The sequence below is a fragment of the Panulirus ornatus genome, chromosome 21 (genome assembly GCF_036320965.1).
Source record: "Panulirus ornatus isolate Po-2019 chromosome 21, ASM3632096v1, whole genome shotgun sequence".
Classification (NCBI taxonomy): Eukaryota; Metazoa; Arthropoda; class Malacostraca; order Decapoda; family Palinuridae; genus Panulirus; species Panulirus ornatus.
The window spans coordinates 19,218,451-19,240,544 of record NC_092244.1 but is presented as its reverse complement, the minus strand read 5'-3'; the positions used below and the strand labels follow the sequence as shown (position 1 = coordinate 19,240,544).

The 22,094-nt window shown below is 40.9% G+C and overlaps 1 protein-coding gene across 6 annotated transcripts in view; it reads left to right on the top strand.

Moving 5' to 3' along the window:
- LOC139756395 (uncharacterized) overlaps nucleotides 1-22,094 on the top strand; it is a 665,354-nt gene that overhangs the window by 353,792 nt on the left and 289,468 nt on the right. For all 6 annotated transcript variants that reach the window (XR_011714330.1, XR_011714331.1, XM_071675809.1 and 3 more), the window contains one exon: nucleotides 12,814-12,928. Coding sequence is in view for 4 of the 6 variants with exons in the window: in XM_071675809.1 (XP_071531910.1) it covers nucleotides 12,814-12,928 (115 nt within the window). In the remaining 2 variants the exon portion in view is untranslated. The remainder of the gene's footprint in view (nucleotides 1-12,813; nucleotides 12,929-22,094) is intronic.

The window sequence follows — 22,094 nt, the reverse complement described above, 5'->3', positions numbered from 1 at the left end:
CAGGCCACGATCAGTCATAATCTTTCTCACTCCATCTTTCCACCTCCAATTTGGTCTCCCACTTCTCCTCGTTCCCTCCACCTCTGACACATATATCCTCTTTCTCAATCTTTCCTCACTCATTCTCTCCATGTGACCAAACCAGTTCAAAACACCCTCTTCTGCTCTCTCAACCACACTCTTTTTATTACCACACATCTCTCTTACACTTACATTACTTACTCGATCTAACCACCTCACACCACATATTGTCCTCAAACATCTCATTTCCAGCACATCCACCCTCCTCCGCACAACTCTATCCATAGCCCACGCCTCGCACTTTGGGTGGGGTTGTTAGGGAGGTGAATGCAAGAGTTTTTGAAAGAGGGGCAAGTATGCAGTCTGATGTGGATGAGAGAGCTTAGGAAGTGAGTCAGTTTTTGTTCGCTGATGATACAGTGCTGGTGGCTGATTCATGTGAGAAACTGCAGAAGCTGGTTACTGAATTTGATAAAGTGTGTGAAAGAAGAAAGTTGAGAGTAAATGTGAATAAGAGCAAGGTTATTAGGTACAGTAGGGTTGAAGGTCAAGTCAATTGGGAGGTAAGTTTGAATGGAAAAAAACTGGAGGAAGTGAAGTGTTTTAGATATCTGGGAGTGGATTTGGCAGCGGATGGAACCATGGAAGCGGAAGTGAATCATAGGGTGGGGGAGGGGGCAACAATTCTGGGAGCCCTGAAGAATGTGTGGAAGTCGAGAACATTATCTCGGAAAGCAAAATTAGGTATGTTTGAAGGAATAGGGGTTCCAACAATGAATCATACATACATTAAATAACCTTACCAACCAGTCAACAATTCAGTCACCCCCTTTTTTAATAAATTCCACTGCAGTACCATCCAAGCCCACTGCCTTGCCAGCTTTCATCTTCCGCAAAGCTTTTACTACCTCTTCTCTGTTTACCAAATCATTTTCCCTAACCCTCTCACCTTGCACAACACCTCGACCAAAACACCCTATATCTGCCACTCTGTCATCAAGCACATTCAGCAAACCTTCATAATACTCACTCCATCTCCTCACATCACCACATTTACTCTCAGCTTTCTTCTTTCACACACTTTACCAAACTCAGTCACCAGTTTCTGCAGTTTCTCACATGAATCAGCCACCAGCGCTGTATCATCAGCGAACAACAACTGACTCACGTTCCGAGCTCTCTCATCCACAACAGACTGCATACTTGCCCCTCTTTCCAAAACTCTTGCATTCACCTCCCTAACAACCCCATCCATAAACAAATTAAACAACCATGGAGGCATTACACACCCTTGCTGCAAACCTACATTCACTGAGAACCAATACCTTTCCTCTCTTCCTACACAAACACATGCCTTACATTCTTGATAAAAACTTTTCACTGCTTCTAACAACTTGCCTCCCACACCATATATTCTTAATCCCTTCCACAGAGCATCTCTATCAACTCTATCATATCCCTTCTCCAGTTCCATAAATGCTTCATACAAATCCATTTGCTTTTCTAAGTATTTCTCACATACATTCTTCAAAGCAAACACCTGATCCACACATCCTCTACCACTTCTGAAACCACATTGCTCTTCCACAATATGGTGCTCTGTACATGCCTTCACCCTCTCAATCAATACCCTCCCCTATAATTTCCCAGGAATGCTCAACAAACTTATACCTCTGTAATTTGAGCACTCACTCTTATCCCCTTTGCCTTTGTACAATGGTACTATGCAAGCATTCCGCCAATCCTCAGGCACCTCACCATGAGACATACATACATTAAATAACCTTACCAACCAGTCAACAATATAGTCACCCCCTTTTTCAATAGATTCTACTGCAGTACCATCCAAACCCGCTGCCTTGCCGGCTTTCATCTTCCGCAAAGCTTTTACTACCTCTTCTATGTTTACCAAATCATTTTCCCTTACCCTCTCTCTTTGTACACCACCTTGACCAAAACACCCTATATCTACCACTATTATCATCAAACACATTCAACAAACCCTCAAAATATTCACTCCATCTCCTTCTCACATCACCACTACTTGTTATCACCTCCCCATTTGCCCCCTTCACTGAAGTTCCCATGTGTTCCCTTGTCTTACGCACTTTATTTACCTCCTTCCAAAACATTTTTTTTTTTTTTCTTTTTTTACTTTGTCGCTGTCTCCCGCATTTGCGAGGTAGCGCAAGGAAACAGACGAAAGAAATGGCCCAACCCACCCCCATACACATGTATATACATACGTCCACACACGCAAATATACATACCTACACAGCTTTCCATGGTTTACCCCAGACGCTTCACATTCAATCCACTGACAGCACGTCAACCCCGGTATACCACATCGATCCAATTGACTCTATTCCTTGCCCTCCTTTCACCCTCCTGCATGTTCAGGCCCCGATCACACAAAATCTTTTTCACTCCATCTTTCCACCTCCAATTTGGTCTCCCACTTCTCCTCATTCCCTCCACCTCCGACACATATATCCTCTTGGTCAATCTTTCCTCACTCATTCTCTCCATGTGCCCAAACCATTTCAAAACACCCTCTTCTGCTCTCTCAACCACGCTCTTTTTATTTCCACACATCTCTCTTACCCTTACGTTACTTACTTGATCAAACCACCTCACACCCAATATTGTCCTCAAACATCTCATTTCCAGCACATCCATCCTCCTGCGCACAACTCTATCCATAGCCCACGCCTCGCAACCATACAACGTTGTTGGAACCACTATTCCTTCAAACATACCCATTTTTGCTTTCCGAGATAAGCCCCCTCCCCCACCCTATGATCCACTTCCGCTTCCATGGTTCCATCCGCTGCCAGATCCACTCCCAGATATCTAAAACACTTTACTTCCTCCAGGTTTTCTCCATTCAAACTTACCTCCCAATTGACTTGACCCTCAACCCTACTGTACCTTGATCTTATTCACATTTACTCTTAACTTTTTTCTTTCACACACTTTACCAAACTCAGTCACCGGCTTCTGCAGTTTCTCACATGAATCAGCCACCAGCGCTGTATCATCCGCGAACAACAACTGACTCACTTCCCAAGCTCTCTCATCCCCAACAGACTTCATGCTTGCCCCTCTTTCCAAAACTCCCACATTCACCTCCCTAACAACCCCATCCATAAACAAATTAAACAACCATGGAGACATCACACACCCCTGCCGCAATCCTACATTCACTGAGAACCAATCACTTTCCTCTCTTCCTACACGTACACATGCCTTACATCCTCGATAAAAACTTTTCACTGCTTCTAACAACTTGCCTCCCATACCATATATTCTTAATACCTTCCACAGAGCATCTCTATCAACTCTATCATATGCCTTCTCCAGATCCATAAATGCTACATACAAATCCATTTGCTTTTCTAAGTATTTCTCACATACATTCTTCAAAGCAAACACCTGATCCACACATCCTCTACCACTTCTGAAACCACACTGCTCTTCCCCAATCTGATGCTCTGTACATGCCTTCACCCTCTCAATCAATACCCTCCCATATAATTTACCAGGAATACTCAACAAACTTATACCTCTGTAATTTGAGCACTCACTCTTATCCCCTTTGCCTTTGTACAATGGCACTATGCACGCATTCTGCCAATCCTTAGGCACCTCACCATGAGTCATACATACATTAAATAACCTTACCAACCACTCAATAATACAGTCACCCCCTTTTTTAATAAATTCCACTGCAATGCCATCCAAACCTGCTGCCTTGCCGGCTTTCATCTTCCGCAAAGCTTTTACTACCTCTTCTCTGTTTACCAAATCATTTTCCCTAACCCTCTCTCTTTGTACACCACCTTGACCAAAACACCCTATATCTACCACTATTATCATCAAACACATTCAACAAACCCTCAAAATATTCACTCCATCTCCTTCTCACATCACCACTACTTGTTATCACCTCCCCATTTGCCCCCTTCACTGAAGTTCCCATGTGTTCCCTTGTCTTACGCACTTTATTTACCTCCTTCCAAAACATTTTTTTTTTTTTTCTTTTTTTACTTTGTCGCTGTCTCCCGCATTTGCGAGGTAGCGCAAGGAAACAGACGAAAGAAATGGCCCAACCCACCCCCATACACATGTATATACATACGTCCACACACGCAAATATACATACCTACACAGCTTTCCATGGTTTACCCCAGACGCTTCACATTCAATCCACTGACAGCACGTCAACCCCGGTATACCACATCGATCCAATTGACTCTATTCCTTGCCCTCCTTTCACCCTCCTGCATGTTCAGGCCCCGATCACACAAAATCTTTTTCACTCCATCTTTCCACCTCCAATTTGGTCTCCCACTTCTCCTCATTCCCTCCACCTCCGACACATATATCCTCTTGGTCAATCTTTCCTCACTCATTCTCTCCATGTGCCCAAACCATTTCAAAACACCCTCTTCTGCTCTCTCAACCACGCTCTTTTTATTTCCACACATCTCTCTTACCCTTACGTTACTTACTTGATCAAACCACCTCACACCCAATATTGTCCTCAAACATCTCATTTCCAGCACATCCATCCTCCTGCGCACAACTCTATCCATAGCCCACGCCTCGCAACCATACAACGTTGTTGGAACCACTATTCCTTCAAACATACCCATTTTTGCTTTCCGAGATAAGCCCCCTCCCCCACCCTATGATCCACTTCCGCTTCCATGGTTCCATCCGCTGCCAGATCCACTCCCAGATATCTAAAACACTTTACTTCCTCCAGGTTTTCTCCATTCAAACTTACCTCCCAATTGACTTGACCCTCAACCCTACTGTACCTTGATCTTATTCACATTTACTCTTAACTTTTTTCTTTCACACACTTTACCAAACTCAGTCACCGGCTTCTGCAGTTTCTCACATGAATCAGCCACCAGCGCTGTATCATCCGCGAACAACAACTGACTCACTTCCCAAGCTCTCTCATCCCCAACAGACTTCATGCTTGCCCCTCTTTCCAAAACTCCCACATTCACCTCCCTAACAACCCCATCCATAAACAAATTAAACAACCATGGAGACATCACACACCCCTGCCGCAATCCTACATTCACTGAGAACCAATCACTTTCCTCTCTTCCTACACGTACACATGCCTTACATCCTCGATAAAAACTTTTCACTGCTTCTAACAACTTGCCTCCCATACCATATATTCTTAATACCTTCCACAGAGCATCTCTATCAACTCTATCATATGCCTTCTCCAGATCCATAAATGCTACATACAAATCCATTTGCTTTTCTAAGTATTTCTCACATACATTCTTCAAAGCAAACACCTGATCCACACATCCTCTACCACTTCTGAAACCACACTGCTCTTCCCCAATCTGATGCTCTGTACATGCCTTCACCCTCTCAATCAATACCCTCCCATATAATTTACCAGGAATACTCAACAAACTTATACCTCTGTAATTTGAGCACTCACTCTTATCCCCTTTGCCTTTGTACAATGGCACTATGCACGCATTCTGCCAATCCTTAGGCACCTCACCATGAGTCATACATACATTAAATAACCTTACCAACCACTCAATAATACAGTCACCCCCTTTTTTAATAAATTCCACTGCAATGCCATCCAAACCTGCTGCCTTGCCGGCTTTCATCTTCCGCAAAGCTTTTACTACCTCTTCTCTGTTTACCAAATCATTTTCCCTAACCCTCTCACTTTGCACACCACCTCGACCAAAACACCCTATATCTGCCACTCTATCATCAAACACATTCAGCAAACCTTCAAAATACTCACTCCATCTCCTCACATCACCACTACTTGTTATCACCTCCCCATTTGCGCCCTTCAGTGAAGTTCCCAATTGCTCCCTTGTCTTATGCACTTTATTTACCTCCTTCCAGAACATCTGTTTATGCTCCCTAAAATTTAATGATACTCTCTCAACCCAACTCTCATTTGCCCTCTTTTTCACCTCTTGCACCTTTCTCTTGACCTCCTGTCTCTTTCTATTATACGTCTCCCACTCAATTGCATTTTTTCCCTGCAAAAATCGTCCAAATGCCTCTCTCCTCTCTTTCACTAATAATCTTACTTCTTCATCCCACCACTCACTACCCTTTCTAATCAACCCACCTCCCTCTCTTCTCATGCCACAAGCATCTTTTGCGCAATCCATCACTGATTCCCTAAATACATCCCATTCCTCCCCCACTCCCCTTACTTCCATTGTTCTCACCTTTTTCCATTCTGTACTCAGTCTCTCCTGGTACTTCCTCACACAAGTCTCCTTCCCAAGCTCACTTACTCTCACCACCCTCTTCACCCCAACATTCACTCTTCTTTTCTGAAAACCCATACAAATCTTCACCTTAGCCTCCACAAGATAATGATCAGACATCCCTCCAGTTGCATCTCTCAGCACATTAACATCCAAAAGTCTCTCTTTTGCATGCCTATCAATTAACACATAATCCAATTATGCTCTCTGGGTATCTCTCCTACTTACATACGTATACTTATGTATATCTCTCTTTTTGAACCAGGTATTCCCATTCACCAGTCCTTTTTCAGCACATAAATCTACAAGCTCTTCACCATTTCCATTTACAACACTGAACACCCCATGTATACCAATTATTCCCTCAACTGCCACATTACTCACCTTTGCATTCAAATCACCCATCACTATAACCTGGTCTTGTGCATCAAAACCACTAACACACTCATTCAGCTGCTCCCAAAACACTTGCCTCTCATGATCTTTCTTCTCATGCCCAGGTGCATATGCACCAATAATCACCCATCTCTCTCCATCAACTTTCAGTTTTACCCATATCAATCTAGAGTTTACTTTCTTACACTCTACCACATACTCCCACCACTCCCGTTTCAGGAGTAGTGCTACTCCTTCCCTTGCTCTTGTCCTCTAACTGACCCCTGACTTTACTCCCAAGACATTCCCAAACCACTCTTCCCCATTTACCCTTGAGCTTGATTTCATTCAGAGCCAAAACATCCAGGTTCCTTTCCTCAAACATAATGCCTATCTCTCCTTTTTTCTCATCTTGGTTACATCCACATACATTTAGAGACCCCAATCTAAGCCTTCGAGGAGGATGAGCATTCCCCGCGTTACTCCTTCTGTTTCCCCTTTTAGAAAGTTTTAATACGGGAGGGTTTCTATCCCACCGCTTTTGTCCCCTTTAGTCGCCTTCTATGACATGTGATGAATGCTTTGAAGAATGTATGTGAGAAATAGTTAGAAAAACAAATGGATTTGTATGTATCATTTATTGATCTGGAGAAGGCATATGATAGTGTTGATAGAGATGCTCTGTGGAAGGTATTAAGAGTATATGGTGTGTGAGGCAAGTTGCTAGAAGCAGTGAAAAGTTTTTATCAAGGATGTAAGGCATGTGTACGAGGAGGAAGAGAGAAAAGTGATTGGTTCTAAGTGAATGTTGGGTTTGCGGCAGGGGTGCGTGATGTCTCCATGGCTGTTTAATTTGTTTATGGATGGGGTTGTTAGGGAGTTGAATGCAAGAGTTTTGGGAAGAGGGGCAAGTATGCAGTCTGCTGTGGATGAGAATGCTTGGGAAGTTAGTCAGTTGCTCGCTGATGATACAGTGCTGGTGGCTGATTCAGGTGAGAAATTGCAGAAGTAGGTGATTGAGTTCGGTAGTGTGTGAAAGAAGAAAGCTGACAGTTAATGTGAATAAGAGCAAGGTTATTAGGTACAGTAGGGCTAAGGGACAAATCAATTGGGAGGTAAGTTTGAATGGAGAAAAACTGGAGGAAGTGAAGTGTTTCAGATATCTGGAAGTGGATTTGGCAGTGGATGGAACCATGGAAGCAGAGGTGAGTCACAGAGTGAGAAGGTGGCAAAAGTTCTGGGAGCGTTGAAAAATGTGTGGAAGGGAGAACATTATCTCGGAAAGCAAAAATGGGTATGTTTGAAGGAATAGTGGTTCCGACAATGTTATATGGTTGCGAGGCTTGGGCTATAGATAGGGCTGTGCGGAGGAGGGTGGATGTATTGGAAACGAGATGTTTGAGGACAATATTTGGTGTTAGATGGTTTGATTGAGTAAGTAATGAAAGGGTAAGAGAGATGTGTGGTAATAAAAAGAGTGTGGTTGAGAGAGGAGAAGAGGGTGTTTTGAAATGGTTTGGTCACATGGAGAGAATGAGTAAGGAAAGATTGACCAAGAGGATATATGTGTCAGAGATGGAGTGAACGAGGAGAAGTGGGAAACCAAATTGGGGGTGGAAAGATGGAGTGAAAAAGATTTTGAGTGATCGGGGCCTGACTATGCAGGAGGATGAAATGCGTGCAAGGAATAGAGTGAATTGGAACGATGTGGTAAACCAGGGTCGATGTGCTGCCATTGGATTGAACCAGGGCATATGAAGTGTCTGGGGTAAACCATGGAAAGTTCTGTGGGGCCTGGATGTGGAAAGGGAGCTGTGGTTTCGGTGCATTATATGTGACAGCTAGAGACTGAGTGTGAACGAATGTGGCCTTTGTTGTCTTTTCCTAGTGCTACCTTGCTCACTTGCAGGGGGAGAGGAGTGTCATTTCATGTGTGGCGGAGTGGCGACGGGAATGAGTAAAGGTAGCAAGAATGAATTATGTACATGCGTATATATATGTATATGTCTGTGTATTTATATATATTATCCCTGGGGATAGGGGATTAAGAATACTTCCCACGTATTCCCTGCGTGTCGTAGAAGGCGACTAAAAGGGGAGGAAGCGGGGGGCTGGAAATCTTCCCCTCTCTTTTTTTTTTTTTTTCCAAAAGAAGGAACAGAGGGGGGGTAGGTTACAAAAACCACTTGGCCAAGTCCCGTCCTAACGGAATTTGTTAAAGAAAGGAAGAATATTTTTAAAAAAAAAAAAAAATATTATTAATTATATATATTATATAAATATTTATAGTTAAATGTATTATTATTTTTTTTGGATGTGAAAGTATATAATGTTATTAGTGTGGTTGGGTTTGTGTTTTGGTTATCTAACAGGATGAAAGGGGGTTTGGGATTTTTATTTCTGTTAGTATTAAGGGTGGGGTGAAAATATAATGTTAAATAAAGTTATTTTTTTTTTATCTATAAAAGGCAATATTGTTTGGGGTTTTTAAAAATTTTTTATAAATATTTATTTTTTAAATTTGGGTTCCCTTTGGTAGGATTTATGATTTAAAACCTTTTTTTCCCCTTTTTTCTTTTCCTTTACCTCCAATTTCGGGTCAATTAAAAAATTTTTTATTAAATTTTCTTTAATTTTTTTTTTAAATTTTAAAATCAGGAAGTTTGCCATTTTTTTCCTGGGCCCGCCCCCGTAATTTTAAGGAAAAAAAAGATTTAAAAAAAAAAATTTCTAAAAGTTTTATATTGTTTTAAAATTTCATTTATTCCCCCCTCCTCTTTTTCCCCCCTGGGTAGGGGAAGTTGAAAATTTTTGGGAAAGAAAAATTATGTTTGGGAATATGGTTAAAAGTTGTTGGTGGAGGGTGGGGATATAATTGGGGGGTGGATTCCCGGGTTTTGGGTGTTTTGAGGAATGGGTGGGTTAGGGGGAGATAATAATTAATTTTAAAAAAAAATTTGGGAAATAAAAGGAAGGTTTTAAAAGGGGGTGTTTTTAAAAGGTTTTTACATGGAGGTGGTGGGGAAATTTTTCCCGGGTAATTTTTCGGAGGGGGGAAGAAAATAGAAAAAATTGGGGTGGAAATGGGTGGGAAAAAAAATTTTTTTCCCTAAATGCAGGGGGAAAAAAGGAAGATAGATGATTATCGATTGGTAGCCTTTTGGGGGCTTTTAAACAGGGCATGTAAAGGGGGGTAAAACCCTAAAAAATTTTTTGGGGTGGTTTTTTTGGGGGGGAAGGGAGCTGTTTTGGGAAATTAAATTTTGACGCTGGTTTTTAAGTGACGGAAAAACCCTTTGTTTTTTTTAAGTGTCCTGCAAAAATTAAAAAAGGATTGGATTCCACTGCCTTTGGGGTGGGGAACGGAAGAATAAAGGGGAAAACAGGGGGTTAATTGGGCCCCCGGGGAATTATTATTATTGTCTTTTTGGGTTTTTCCCTTTTTTTAAGTATTTTAGAAAAGGAAAAATTGGACCCCTTTCCCTTGTTGTAAAGTTTTAATTTTTTTACTTTTAAAAAGGGGGGGTTTCCCTTTTTTTCCCGCTGTTTTTTCCTATATATATATGTACATTGAGATGTATAGGTATGTATATTTGCGTGTGTGGACGTGTATGTATATACATTGTGTATGGGGGTGGGTTGGGCCATTTCTTTCGTCTGTTTCCTTGCGCTACCTCGCAAACGCGGGAGACAGCGACAAAGCAAAATAAATATAAGTAAAATATATGTGTGTGTGTGTATATATGTGTGTTCGGGCCATTCTTCATCTGTTTCTTTGCTTTATCTCTCTAATGCTGGAAACAGTGATGAAGTATAATGAAAATGATAGATAGATATAAATATGCGTATATGAGTGGATGGGCCATTCTTCGTCTGTTTCCTTGCCCTACCTCACCAACGCGGGAAGCAGTGATTAAGTGTAATGAAAATACTAAACATATAAATATGTTTATTTGAGTTGATGGACCATTCTTTGTCTGTTTCCTGGCACTGCCTCGTTGATGCAGGAAACAGCGATTAAGTATACTGGATATATATATAAATGAATATAAGTTGATGTGACTGGGCTTTGTCTTCAAGAGGTTGCACTGCAGTTGAAAATCACCTTTGGCAAAGCTGTGTTATTTTAAGTAGTCTTGTCAAAAGAATTTTTCACTCCAAAGGAGTCTGCATTCTACTGCTACTGGAGGTAGTACACCCTTTATCTCTGGGAGCTTGTATAGAGGATGTGGGGAAGACCAGGACTTTTATATAGAAACTATTCCTTGGGTAATTATAGATAGATATTTTATTTGTTTCTTTATTTTGCTTTGTCGCTGTCTCCTGTGTTAGCGAGGTAGTGCAAGAAAACAGACGAAAGAATGGCCCAACCCACCCACATACACATGTATATACATACATGTCCACACACGCAAATATACATACCTATACATCTCAACGTATACATATATATACACACACAAGACATGTACATATATACACATGTACATAATTCATACTGTCTGCCTTTATTCATTCCCATCGCCACCTCGCCACACATGAAATAACAACCCCCTCCCCCCTCATGTGTGCGAGGTAGCGCTAGGAAAAGACAACAAAGGCCCCATTCGTTTACACTCAGTCTCTGTCTGTCATGTAATAATGCACCGAAACCACAGCTCCCTTTCCACATCCAGGCCTCACAGAACTTTCCATGGTTTACCCCAGACGCTTCACATGCCCTGGTTCAATCCTTTGACAGCACATCGACCCCTTTATACCACATCATTCCAATTCTTTCTATTCCTTGCACGCCTTTCACCCTCCTGCATGTTCAGGCCCTGATCAATCAAAATCTTTTTCACTCCATCTTTCCACCTCCAATTTGGTCTCCCACTTCTCCTCGTTTCCTCCACCTCTTGACACATATATCCTCTTTGTCAGTCTTTCCTGACTCATTCTCTCCATGTGACCAAACCATTTCAAAACACCCTCTTCTGCTCTCCCAACCACACTCTTTTTATTACCACACATCTCTTTTACCATATTATTACTTACTCGATCAAACCACCTCACACCACATATTGTCCTCAGACATCTCATTTCCGGCACATCCACCCTCCTGCACACAACTCTATCCATAGCCCATGCCTTGCAACCATACAACATTGTTGGAACCACTATTCCTTCAAACATACCCATTTTTGCTTTCCGAGATAATGCTCTCGACTTCCACACATTCTTCAAGGCTCCCAGAATTTTCGCCCCCTCCCCACCCTATGATTCACTTCCACTTCCATGGTTTCATCCGCTGTCAAATCCACTCCCAGATATCTAAAATACTTCACTTCCTCCAGTTTTTCTCCATTCAAACTTACCTCCCAGTTGACTTGACCCTCAACCCTACTGTACCTAATAACATTGCTCTTATTCACATTTACTCTCAACTTTCTTCTTTCACACACTTTACCAAACTCAGTCACCAGCTTCTGCAGTTTCTCACATGAATCAGCCACCAGCACTGTATCATCAGCGAACAACAACTGACTCACTTCCCAAGCTCTCTCATCCACAACAGACTGCATACTTGCCCCTCTTTCCAAAACTCTTGCATTCACCTCCCTAACAACCCCATCCATAAACAAATCAAACAACCATGGAGACATCACACACCCCTGCCACAAACCTTCATTCACTGAGAACCAATCACTTTCCTCTCTTCCTACACATACACATGCCTTACATCCTCAATAAAAACTTTTTACTGCTTCTAACAACTTTGCTTCCCACACCATATATTCTTAATACCTTCCACAGAGTATCTCTATCAACTCTGTCATATGCCTTCTCCAGATCCATAAATGATACATACAAATCCATTTGCTTTTCTAAATATTTCTCACATACATTCTTCAAAGCAAACACCTGATCCACACATCCTCTACCACTTCTGAAACCACACTGCTCTTCCCCAATCTGGTGCTCTGTACATGCCTTCACCCTCCCATATAATTTTCCAGGAATACTCAACAAACTTATACCTCTGTAATTTGATCACTCACCTTTGTCCCCTTTGATATATAGATATGTATTGATATATGATTATGTACATTTTTCAATTGATTTTCATGCTTCTCTGGACTTTCAGGTGTAACAGCCCCGACTTTGCATGTTGGAATGTTATTTTCAACGGTTTGCTGGTATCGTGACCCACATAGTTTACCATGGATAGAGTACCTACACACTGGGGCTTCCAAGATATGGTTAGTTTTGAATTCATAAGTAACTTTTAAGATTGTAGTTTATATAGCAGTACGATGTTTTTTACTTAATTGGAAAAATATTTTTGTTATTACAGTAGCTCTAAAGGTCGGCTTAGGTACAAAATATTTCCTGAAGTAAGTCAGTATTAGGGATGTGCCATTTGGCTATGTTGAAGGATATCCAGACAGATATCCATAGCTTTTCACAGTCATACAGATGTGTTGGGATGTATTACAAAGAGGCAATGATTTTGAGGTAGCATTATCATCTAAATTACTTCCATCTTGTTATTATAACACAGTACTAGTTGACTGCATGGTGCTGATGCTGCACATAAACAGTGAGAAATTTATAATTCTGTAATAGTACATTATAATCTTATGTTGTTGAGGAATATGAGCTACACATGGTCCTGACACTGGCATGGCGCTGTTGCTACCCATGCCATGCTGATTACCAGGTCAGTTCTATGCTTGCATTAACTAGTAAGGTCGTTATGTTTACCTCTCATAAAATTCAACACTTGTGGCAAGGTACACTAATCACAACTATGCCTAAATATCCAGCAAATACCCCTACTGTACTAAATCATCTAATAGGGTTAAGAAGACTTTAACTTGGATGAAAAGGTCAGCATACTGGTGAACTTGAGCATGGTCCTGGCACCTCAGCGATTTTGCCATTTTCGTGTTATTAAGAGTAGTACTTGCACCATCAAGCTGAAGAGTGAGTCAGTCAGGAAAGCATTTCTCAGCTAACTATTTAGAAGACAGTGCTTCTCAAGCAGTCAGGATAACAAAACCCTGAAATGTGCTATAATTGACCAAAAGTAGCTAAAATATGCCAAAATAACAGAATGTATGCTGACTTGATTGCCTGAGTTGTATAGTTTGAAATAAAATGCCTGAGTTGTATAATTGAAAAAAGATGGTAGAACAATGTTTTATTGAAAAAAGATTGATAGCCAAAGAGAAAATAATGATTTAATGTTAATGCTCTCCCAAACACTGCCACAGATCTGAAATAGTGAAAGAATAAGTAGTTAAAGAACTGTTTCTCTTTGAGTGAACATCATGAAACAATAACAAAACAACAAAGAAATGAGATATAAGCCTTGATATAACCAAGGAGAAAAGGAAGAAAAATCATGTGGTAGTTTACTAGTAGCATAGAAGTTTACCTATCTATCTATATCTCTGATGCCCATTCCCTTTGGTAACTCCCATCAAGGGGATGGCCACATCAAAAGAGTCTCCATTTATCCCTGTCCTTATATACCTTCCACATGTACACCACTCTACAGATTTTTTCACCATTTCCCTTCCTTTAGTACTCTTCCACTCTATTTCCCCATGTTACAGGTGGTCTTCCTCTCACACTTTAATGTTACTGTCATACGTTGTCCCTGTAAACTCCCTTACTCGCATTCTTTCCACATGCCACAAACAACCTTAAAGCATTAGTTTCACCCTACTCGCGTTCTTTCCACATTCCCTTTGGTAACTCCCATCAAGGGGATGGCCACATCAAAAGAGTCTCCATTTATCCCTGTCCTTATATACCTTCCACGTGTACACCACTCCACTCATTCTTTCACCGTTTCCCTTCCTTCAGTACTCTTCCACTCTATTTCCTCATGTTACAGGTGGTCTTCCTCTCACACTTTAATGTTACTATCATACATTGTCCCTGTAAACTCCCTTGCTCGCATTATTTCCACATATCACAAACAACCTTAAAGCATTAGTTTCACCCTACTCGCATTCTTTCCACATGCCACAAACAACCTTAAAGCATTAGTTTCACCCTACTTGCATTCTTTCCACATGCCTCAAACATCCTTAAATAATGATTTCACCCACTCTGCACTCCAAAATTAATTCCTTTTGCATTCCCTGCCATAGCAGATCTTTCATACACTCTTTCATTTCTTTCTTCATTTCATCTAGTCACCACATGCTTGTCTCAAATAGCTTATTTCTACAGCCTGGATTCTTTACCTCTGTAACTCATTCCATGGCCGTGTTTCAGCTGTATTGGTCAGGGTCAGGAGGACTATGCTGTCCTTAAATCCTTTCTTCATTTCCATATTTATACCTCTACCCTTCATTATTCTATCAAGGGATCCAGTGACTCATCTTCCTGCACTGCTCACTCCCTTTTTCTATACTTCCACATTAAACTTATCTAAGGTAGTTCCCAAATGCTTAAAGTTGTCTCCTCTTCTGGTTTTTCTCCCCTGTATCTATGACACAATTTAGTACACTTTCTTCTCTCACTGTATGGGGCTTTGAAAAATCTGAACTTTAACTGTTATTCAAACACCATTACTTTACTTTTTCTTTACGTTAGAGGCTTCAGTCATGGACAAAAGTCTGTATCAATCATAGGCCTTGATTCAGTTATAGAGAGGTTTATGAAAGGGTAAAATGAAGGGACAAGGAAAAGTATTTTTTTTGATGTTGAAGGCTCCAGTCATAGGTAGAATTCAACATTAAAGCTGGGCCTTAATTGAAATGTAGAGAGCATTATCAAATGGAAAAGAAAAGACAAGGGAAAGTATTTATGAATAGTATATTACCTTCAGTCACACAACCTTATGTAACTCCTCTTCACTCTCTGCAAACAACACAGTATCATCCACAGACAGGCATTTCATAAACCACCATATGTTACCACTACACTCTATTTCTCCTCCCCCTGTACATAGTTTTACTGTAATTCTCTCTCATCACTCCATCAGTTTATACATTAAACAGCCATGGTGATGTTGCACAGCCCTGCCTTGCATCCAAGTGTATGCTGGAACTTTTGTGCAACTCTCCACCCTCTCTTGCACATGCATTTGCTTCTATATAGAAGGTTCTCATACCATCTATCCATTGCCTATATACCTCATATGTCCTTAACACATCCCATAAAGCATTCTACTCGACTTTGTCATGTCATATGCTTTCTCCATATCTGTAGAAGCTGCATACAGGTTCTCACCTTTTGCTTGATATGTTTCCAAAGTCATTCTCACCACAAAAATATGATCCACACATCATGTAATTTTCCTAAAACCCTATTGTTCCTCACTTATTCTCCATTCAGTTACTTCCCATACTCTCTCAATCAACATTCTTGCATCTACTTTTCTTGTTATACTTAACTGGATTATTCCCTAGTAATTGCTACATACATTCATAGCACCTCCTTTTCCTTTGAATAAAGGAACAGGCAAAACCCTCTGCTTCCATGATAAACTACATATTGAATGCAGCTATTTTATCACACTTTCTCCTCCATACTTCAGCACTTCGGCTGTAATCCCATTCACTCCAGGTGCCTTTCATACCTTGAATCTCATTATTGCCAGTTTTATCTCCCTCCTTGCCATAAGCCAATGGTTTTGTATCCTTTTCGTTTATCCTACATATCCTTGCATGTAAAAACTGCAGCCTCAATCTATTCTACATTCATCAGTTCTTTAAAATAATCTTTCCATCTTCATTTCACTTCCTTAATTTGATTCAGCAGCTCCCTTTCCTTGCTTCTCACATTTTCATTTCCACTTTTACATCCACCCCTTTCCATTTTAATCTTTAAACTTTTCACTTAACTTTATTCCAAAATCCTCATCTCTTTCTTTGCTTTCCTCTAACAGCTTAACATTCCTCTAACACATCTTATATCCCTCTCCTTTGCTGAACTTCTGTTGGTATATTCCTTTTTGAGCATTCTACCATATGCCATTTTCTTCTTTTCCACAGCATTTCTGATCTTTTGCCCTTTTTTTTCTTATATCTGGCAGCCTTGTATCCAACTACAAGTCTATGATCTTTAATAGTCTTTCTCTAAACATTTTAAGCACCTCATTCACACACAACTGCTTCCATACATCTACTGCATTCATGTAAACTTTCTGTCACCCTTCTTTCATACTACTGTTTGCATTCTTTCTGATTCATCTTCTCACCTGCCAGGAATTTTACTTTCCTGTTCTTCCTTACTCCATACCTCCACTTCTTCCTTATCCATACCTCCACAGGAACTGGACAGCTGTCAAAATCATCAGTCTCCTATTACAACACTAGTAACCAGAACATCCTTTCTCAACATTTCATCCAGTGTCACATAGTCTATCAAACCTGTTTGTTCTTCTCTTCCATCACTTCTCATCCATATATATATGTGGATCATCTTGTTTGCTAGTAATGATATAACCCTCACTCAGCACAGACATCCACTAGATAACTCGCATTCTCATTTAGTCCAGGCAATCCCAGTTACCATCTGTTGCGAGTTTCATCACATCCCACCTTTTCATTCATATCGCCCATTACATCCACAGTTCTCTCCTTCTCAAAACAATTTATACAGCCATTCAAATTTCTCCAAAAATGTTTCATTTCATCCTTAGTCACTGTTTTCATATTCATAGGTGTAGATGCACATTCCGAATGCATGCTTCACAGTCCAGTCTTTCCTTTCACCCATGCTGTTCTTGATCCAGTCCTTCCTGCTCTATGATGCCCTCCCATATTGTCGGTAATATCACAATTAAACATCCTTCTTTCCTGATGTTTTTCATTCATTCCTCTCTATACCACTCCTTCCATGCCCTCCCACAGCTTGCTTTCATTATTTCCATTTTCATGACATATTCCCTGCCCAAGAATATGGGTATCCCAATCCCCAGCATATCCAAACTATAACTTAAATTTCCCCACAAGCTCACAATTTTTTTTTTACTCACCTGATTTTCTATTAACATTTAGAGCCATCACCCTCAATCATTCGTCCTATTTACTCCCCAGCATAACTGGTAGACTACTCTGCCTCTCCTTAGCCTTTAGTGCGTCTTTGAGGTAGTGGGGCTTTCAGATTTAAAAAGAAAAAAAAGAATTAGTACACTATAAGTGTTTGTGTGTTTTAAAAACTGTTACTTTGATGGAGTTGGGCAGTGCCTCCTCCTCTGATTCTACCCTGAAGGGTGTACTATCGAGGTCACTGTGACAAGGCGGGGTGGGCCTTGCATACTATAAAACACTAGGGTATCCCCTTAAGGCACTGAATTCCAACTTTTCCTAATCATTGAACTCTACTGCAGTAGCTTAACCTCATAGGTTAGGTTGCTGCCACTGCACAGTAAGTGCTAAAACAGCATAGTGTTGACATGTCTTTAGATGATGATTTCTTCTTTTTTAAAAAGTGTTTTAGTGCACTTGCTTTGTTTTCTACAATGAAGTCCACCTTATTGCACATATTTCCATTGCTTCTGAAGACATCTATGGAGTTTTTTTTTTTATCTTGGCCCATTATTGTTATTATTATAAGCATAACAAGGGAAGTGATTGGAGATGTTTACCTAGCCTCATTGTAAATAGATAGATAGATAGAGAATGGTTTATTGAATTCAGGCAGTTATTCGGCTGAAAATATACAGTTGGGGATTATATGATTGGAGGTCATACTAGTAGTTGTTAATGTTTACAAAAGCTTAAAATCAAAGTGGGGCCAGATACGTCAATGTTTTGGATAGGCACATTAATGAAGTATATCTCCATAGCACAGGAAGTCTTACAAAGCAAATTTTATGGTTTATATGATATACATTTAGTTGTGTTTCTTTGAACATTAAGTGATAGAATGTTACTCATTGGTTGTAATGTTTTGACACTCATTATGTATTTGATTTAATGGTGAATGTTAAGCGATGTAAAATTACCGACTGGTTGAATTGCAGTAATATGTTATTGACACTCTGTATGTATTTAATGGTGAACATTACAGTAATTTGATAGTTGACATAACTATGGGAAAACTAAGCTATTTACTTGCTTACCTGTGATGTCCATAGATTGTACAAGACATATGCAGTAGGTATAGGAAATTTTTTGTATCTGTCTGTCTGTCTGGTACAATGTGGTTGTGGTGACAAATATTAGTCTCCAGAAGTTGCTGGCATGGCACGGGGGGGGTTGTAATGGTACATGTATCTATCACTGTAATGATGTTTACGCCAAGTCATCACCCCTCTCACCCTCGAGGAAGTTCCTAGTTCACAATTGCACTGTTCAGAGGGTTTGAGTATATGTATGTCAGTGTCATGGTGTTTACACTAAAGCGAACTTAGCTCCAGCATAGGCCTCTCGAGACTCTCACTGAGTTACAGGTAAATTCACAGGTATGCTTATGTGATATTTATTTATTTATTTATTGTACTTACTCGTTGTCTCCTGCGTTAGTGAGGTAGCTCAAGGAAACAGAAGAAAGAATGGCCAAAGCCCACCCACATAGACATGTATATACATAAACGCCCCACACACGCACATATACATACCTATACATTTAACGTATACATACATATACATACACAGACATATACATATATACACATTTACATATTCATACTTGCTGCTTTCATCCATTCCCGTGACCTTAGTGTCTTTTCCTAGCGCTACCTCATGCACATGCAGGGAGAGGGGGTTGTCATTTCATGTGTGGTCCAATCCATTGACAGCACGTCGACCCCGATATACCACATCATTCTAATCCACTCTATTCCTTGCACGCCTTTCACCCTCCTGCATGTTAAGGCCCCGATCACTCAGAATCTTTTTCACTCCGTCTTTCCACCTCCAGTTTGGTCTCCCACTTCTCCTCATTCCCTCCATCTCTGACACATATATCCTCTTTGTCAATCATTCCTAACTCATTCTCTCCATGTGACTAAACCATTTCAAAACACCCTCTTCTGCTCTTTCAACCACACTCTTTTTATTACCACATACCTCTCTTTCATTACTTACTCGATCAAACCACCTCACACCACATATTGTCCTCAAACATCTTATTTCCAGCACATCCACCCTCCTCTGCACAACTCCATCTATAGCCCACGCCTCACAACCATATAAATTTGTTAGAACCACTATTTCTTCAAACATACCCATTTTGGCTTTCCAAGATAGCGTTCTCGACTTCCATACATTTTTCAATGCTCCCAGAACTTTTGCCCCCTCCCCTACCCTATGGTTCACTTCTGCTTCCATGGTTCCATCTGCTGCCAAATCCACTCCCAGAAAATTAAAACACTTCACTTCCTCCAGTTTTTCTCCATTCAAACTTACCTCCCAATTAACTTGTCCCTCAACCCTACTGTACCTAAAGACCTTGCTCTTATTCACATTTACTCTCAGCTTTCTTCTTTCACACACTTTATCAAACACAGTCACCAGCTTCTGCTGTTTCTCTCCTGAATCAGCCTCCAGTGCTGTATCATCAGCGTACAACAACTGACTCACTTCCCAAGCTCTCTCATCCACAACAGACTGCATACTTGCACTTTCCATATATATATGTGTATTTAATTATATTATTATACTTTGTCGCTGTCTCCCGCGTTAGCGAGGTAGCGCAAGTAAACAGACAAAAGAATGGCCCAACCCGCCCACATACGCATGTATATACATACATGTCCACACATGCACATATACGTACCTATACATCTCAACGTATACACATATATACACACAGACATATACATATATACACATGCACATAATTCATACTGTCTGCCCTTATTCATTCCTGTCGCCACCCCGCCACACAATGAAATACCAACCCCTCCCCCCACATGTGTGCGAGGTAGCGCTAGGAAAAGACAACAAAGGCCACATTCGTTCACACTCAGTCACTTGCTGTCATGTATAATGCACTGAAACCACAGCTCCCTTTCCACATCCAGGCCCCACAGAACTTTCCATGGTTTACCCCAGACGCTTCACATGCCCTGGTTCAATCCATTGACAGCACGTCGACCCCGGTATACCACATTGTTCCAGTTCACTCTATTCCTTGCACACCTTTCACCCTCCTGCATGTTCAGGCCCCAATCACTCAAAATCTTTTTCACTCCATCTTTCCACCTCCAATTTGGTCTCCCACTTCTCCTCGTTCCCTCCACCTCTGACACATATATCCTCTTTGTCAATCTTTCGTCACTCATTCTCTCCATGTGACCAAACCATTTCAAAACACCCTCTTCTGCTCTCTCAACCACACTCTTTTTACCACCACACATCTCTCTTACCCTATTATTACTTACTTGATCAAACCACCTCACACCACATATTGTCCTGAAACATCTCATTTCCAGCACATCCACCCTCCTCCGCTTAACTCTATCTATAGCCCATGCCTCACAACCATATATCATTGTTGGAACCACTATTCCTTCAAACATACCCATTTTTGCTTTCCAAGATAAGGTTCTCGACTTCCACACATTCTTCAATGCTGGGAGTGCTCATCCTCCTCCTCCTCGAAGGCTCAGGTCGGGGTGTCTAAATGTGTGTGGCTGTAAACAAGATGAGAAAAAAGGAGAGGTAGGTAGTATGTTTGAGGAAAGGAACCTGGATGTTTTGGCTCTGAGTGAAACGAAGCTCAAGGGTAAAGGGGAAGAGTGGTTTGGGAATTTTTTGGGAGTAAAGTCAGGGGTTGGTGAGAGGACAAGAGCAAAGGAAGGAGTAGCACTACTCCTGAAGCATGAGTTGTGGGAGTATGTGATAAGAGTGTAAGAAAGTAAACTCTAGATTGATATGGGTAAAACTGAAAGTGGATGGTCATGAGAAGAAAGATCATGAGAGGCAAGTAGTTTGGGAGCAGCTGAGTTAGTGCATTAGCAGTTTGGATGCACGAGACCAGGTTATAGTGATGGGTGATTTGAATGCAAAGGTGAGTAACGTGGCAGTTGAGGGAATAATTGGTGTACATGGGGTGTTCAGTTTTGTAAATGGAAATGGTGAAGATCTTGTAGATTTATGTGCTGAAAAAGGACTGGTGATTGGGAATACCTGGTTTAAAAAAAGAGGTATACTTAAGTATACATATGTAAGTAGGAGAGATGGCCAGAGAGCGTTATTGGACTATGTGTTAATTGATAGGTGCGTGAAAGAAAGACTTTTGGATGTTCATGTTCTGAGAGGTGCAACTGGAGGGATATCTGATTATTGTCTTGTGGAGGCGAAGGTGAAGATTTGTAGAGGTTTTCAGAAAAGAAGGGAGAATGTTGGGGTGAAGAGATTGGTGAGAGTAAGTGAGCTTGGGAAGGAGACTTGAGTGAGGAAGTACCAGGGGAGATTAAGTACAGAATGGATAAAGGTGAGAACAAAAGAT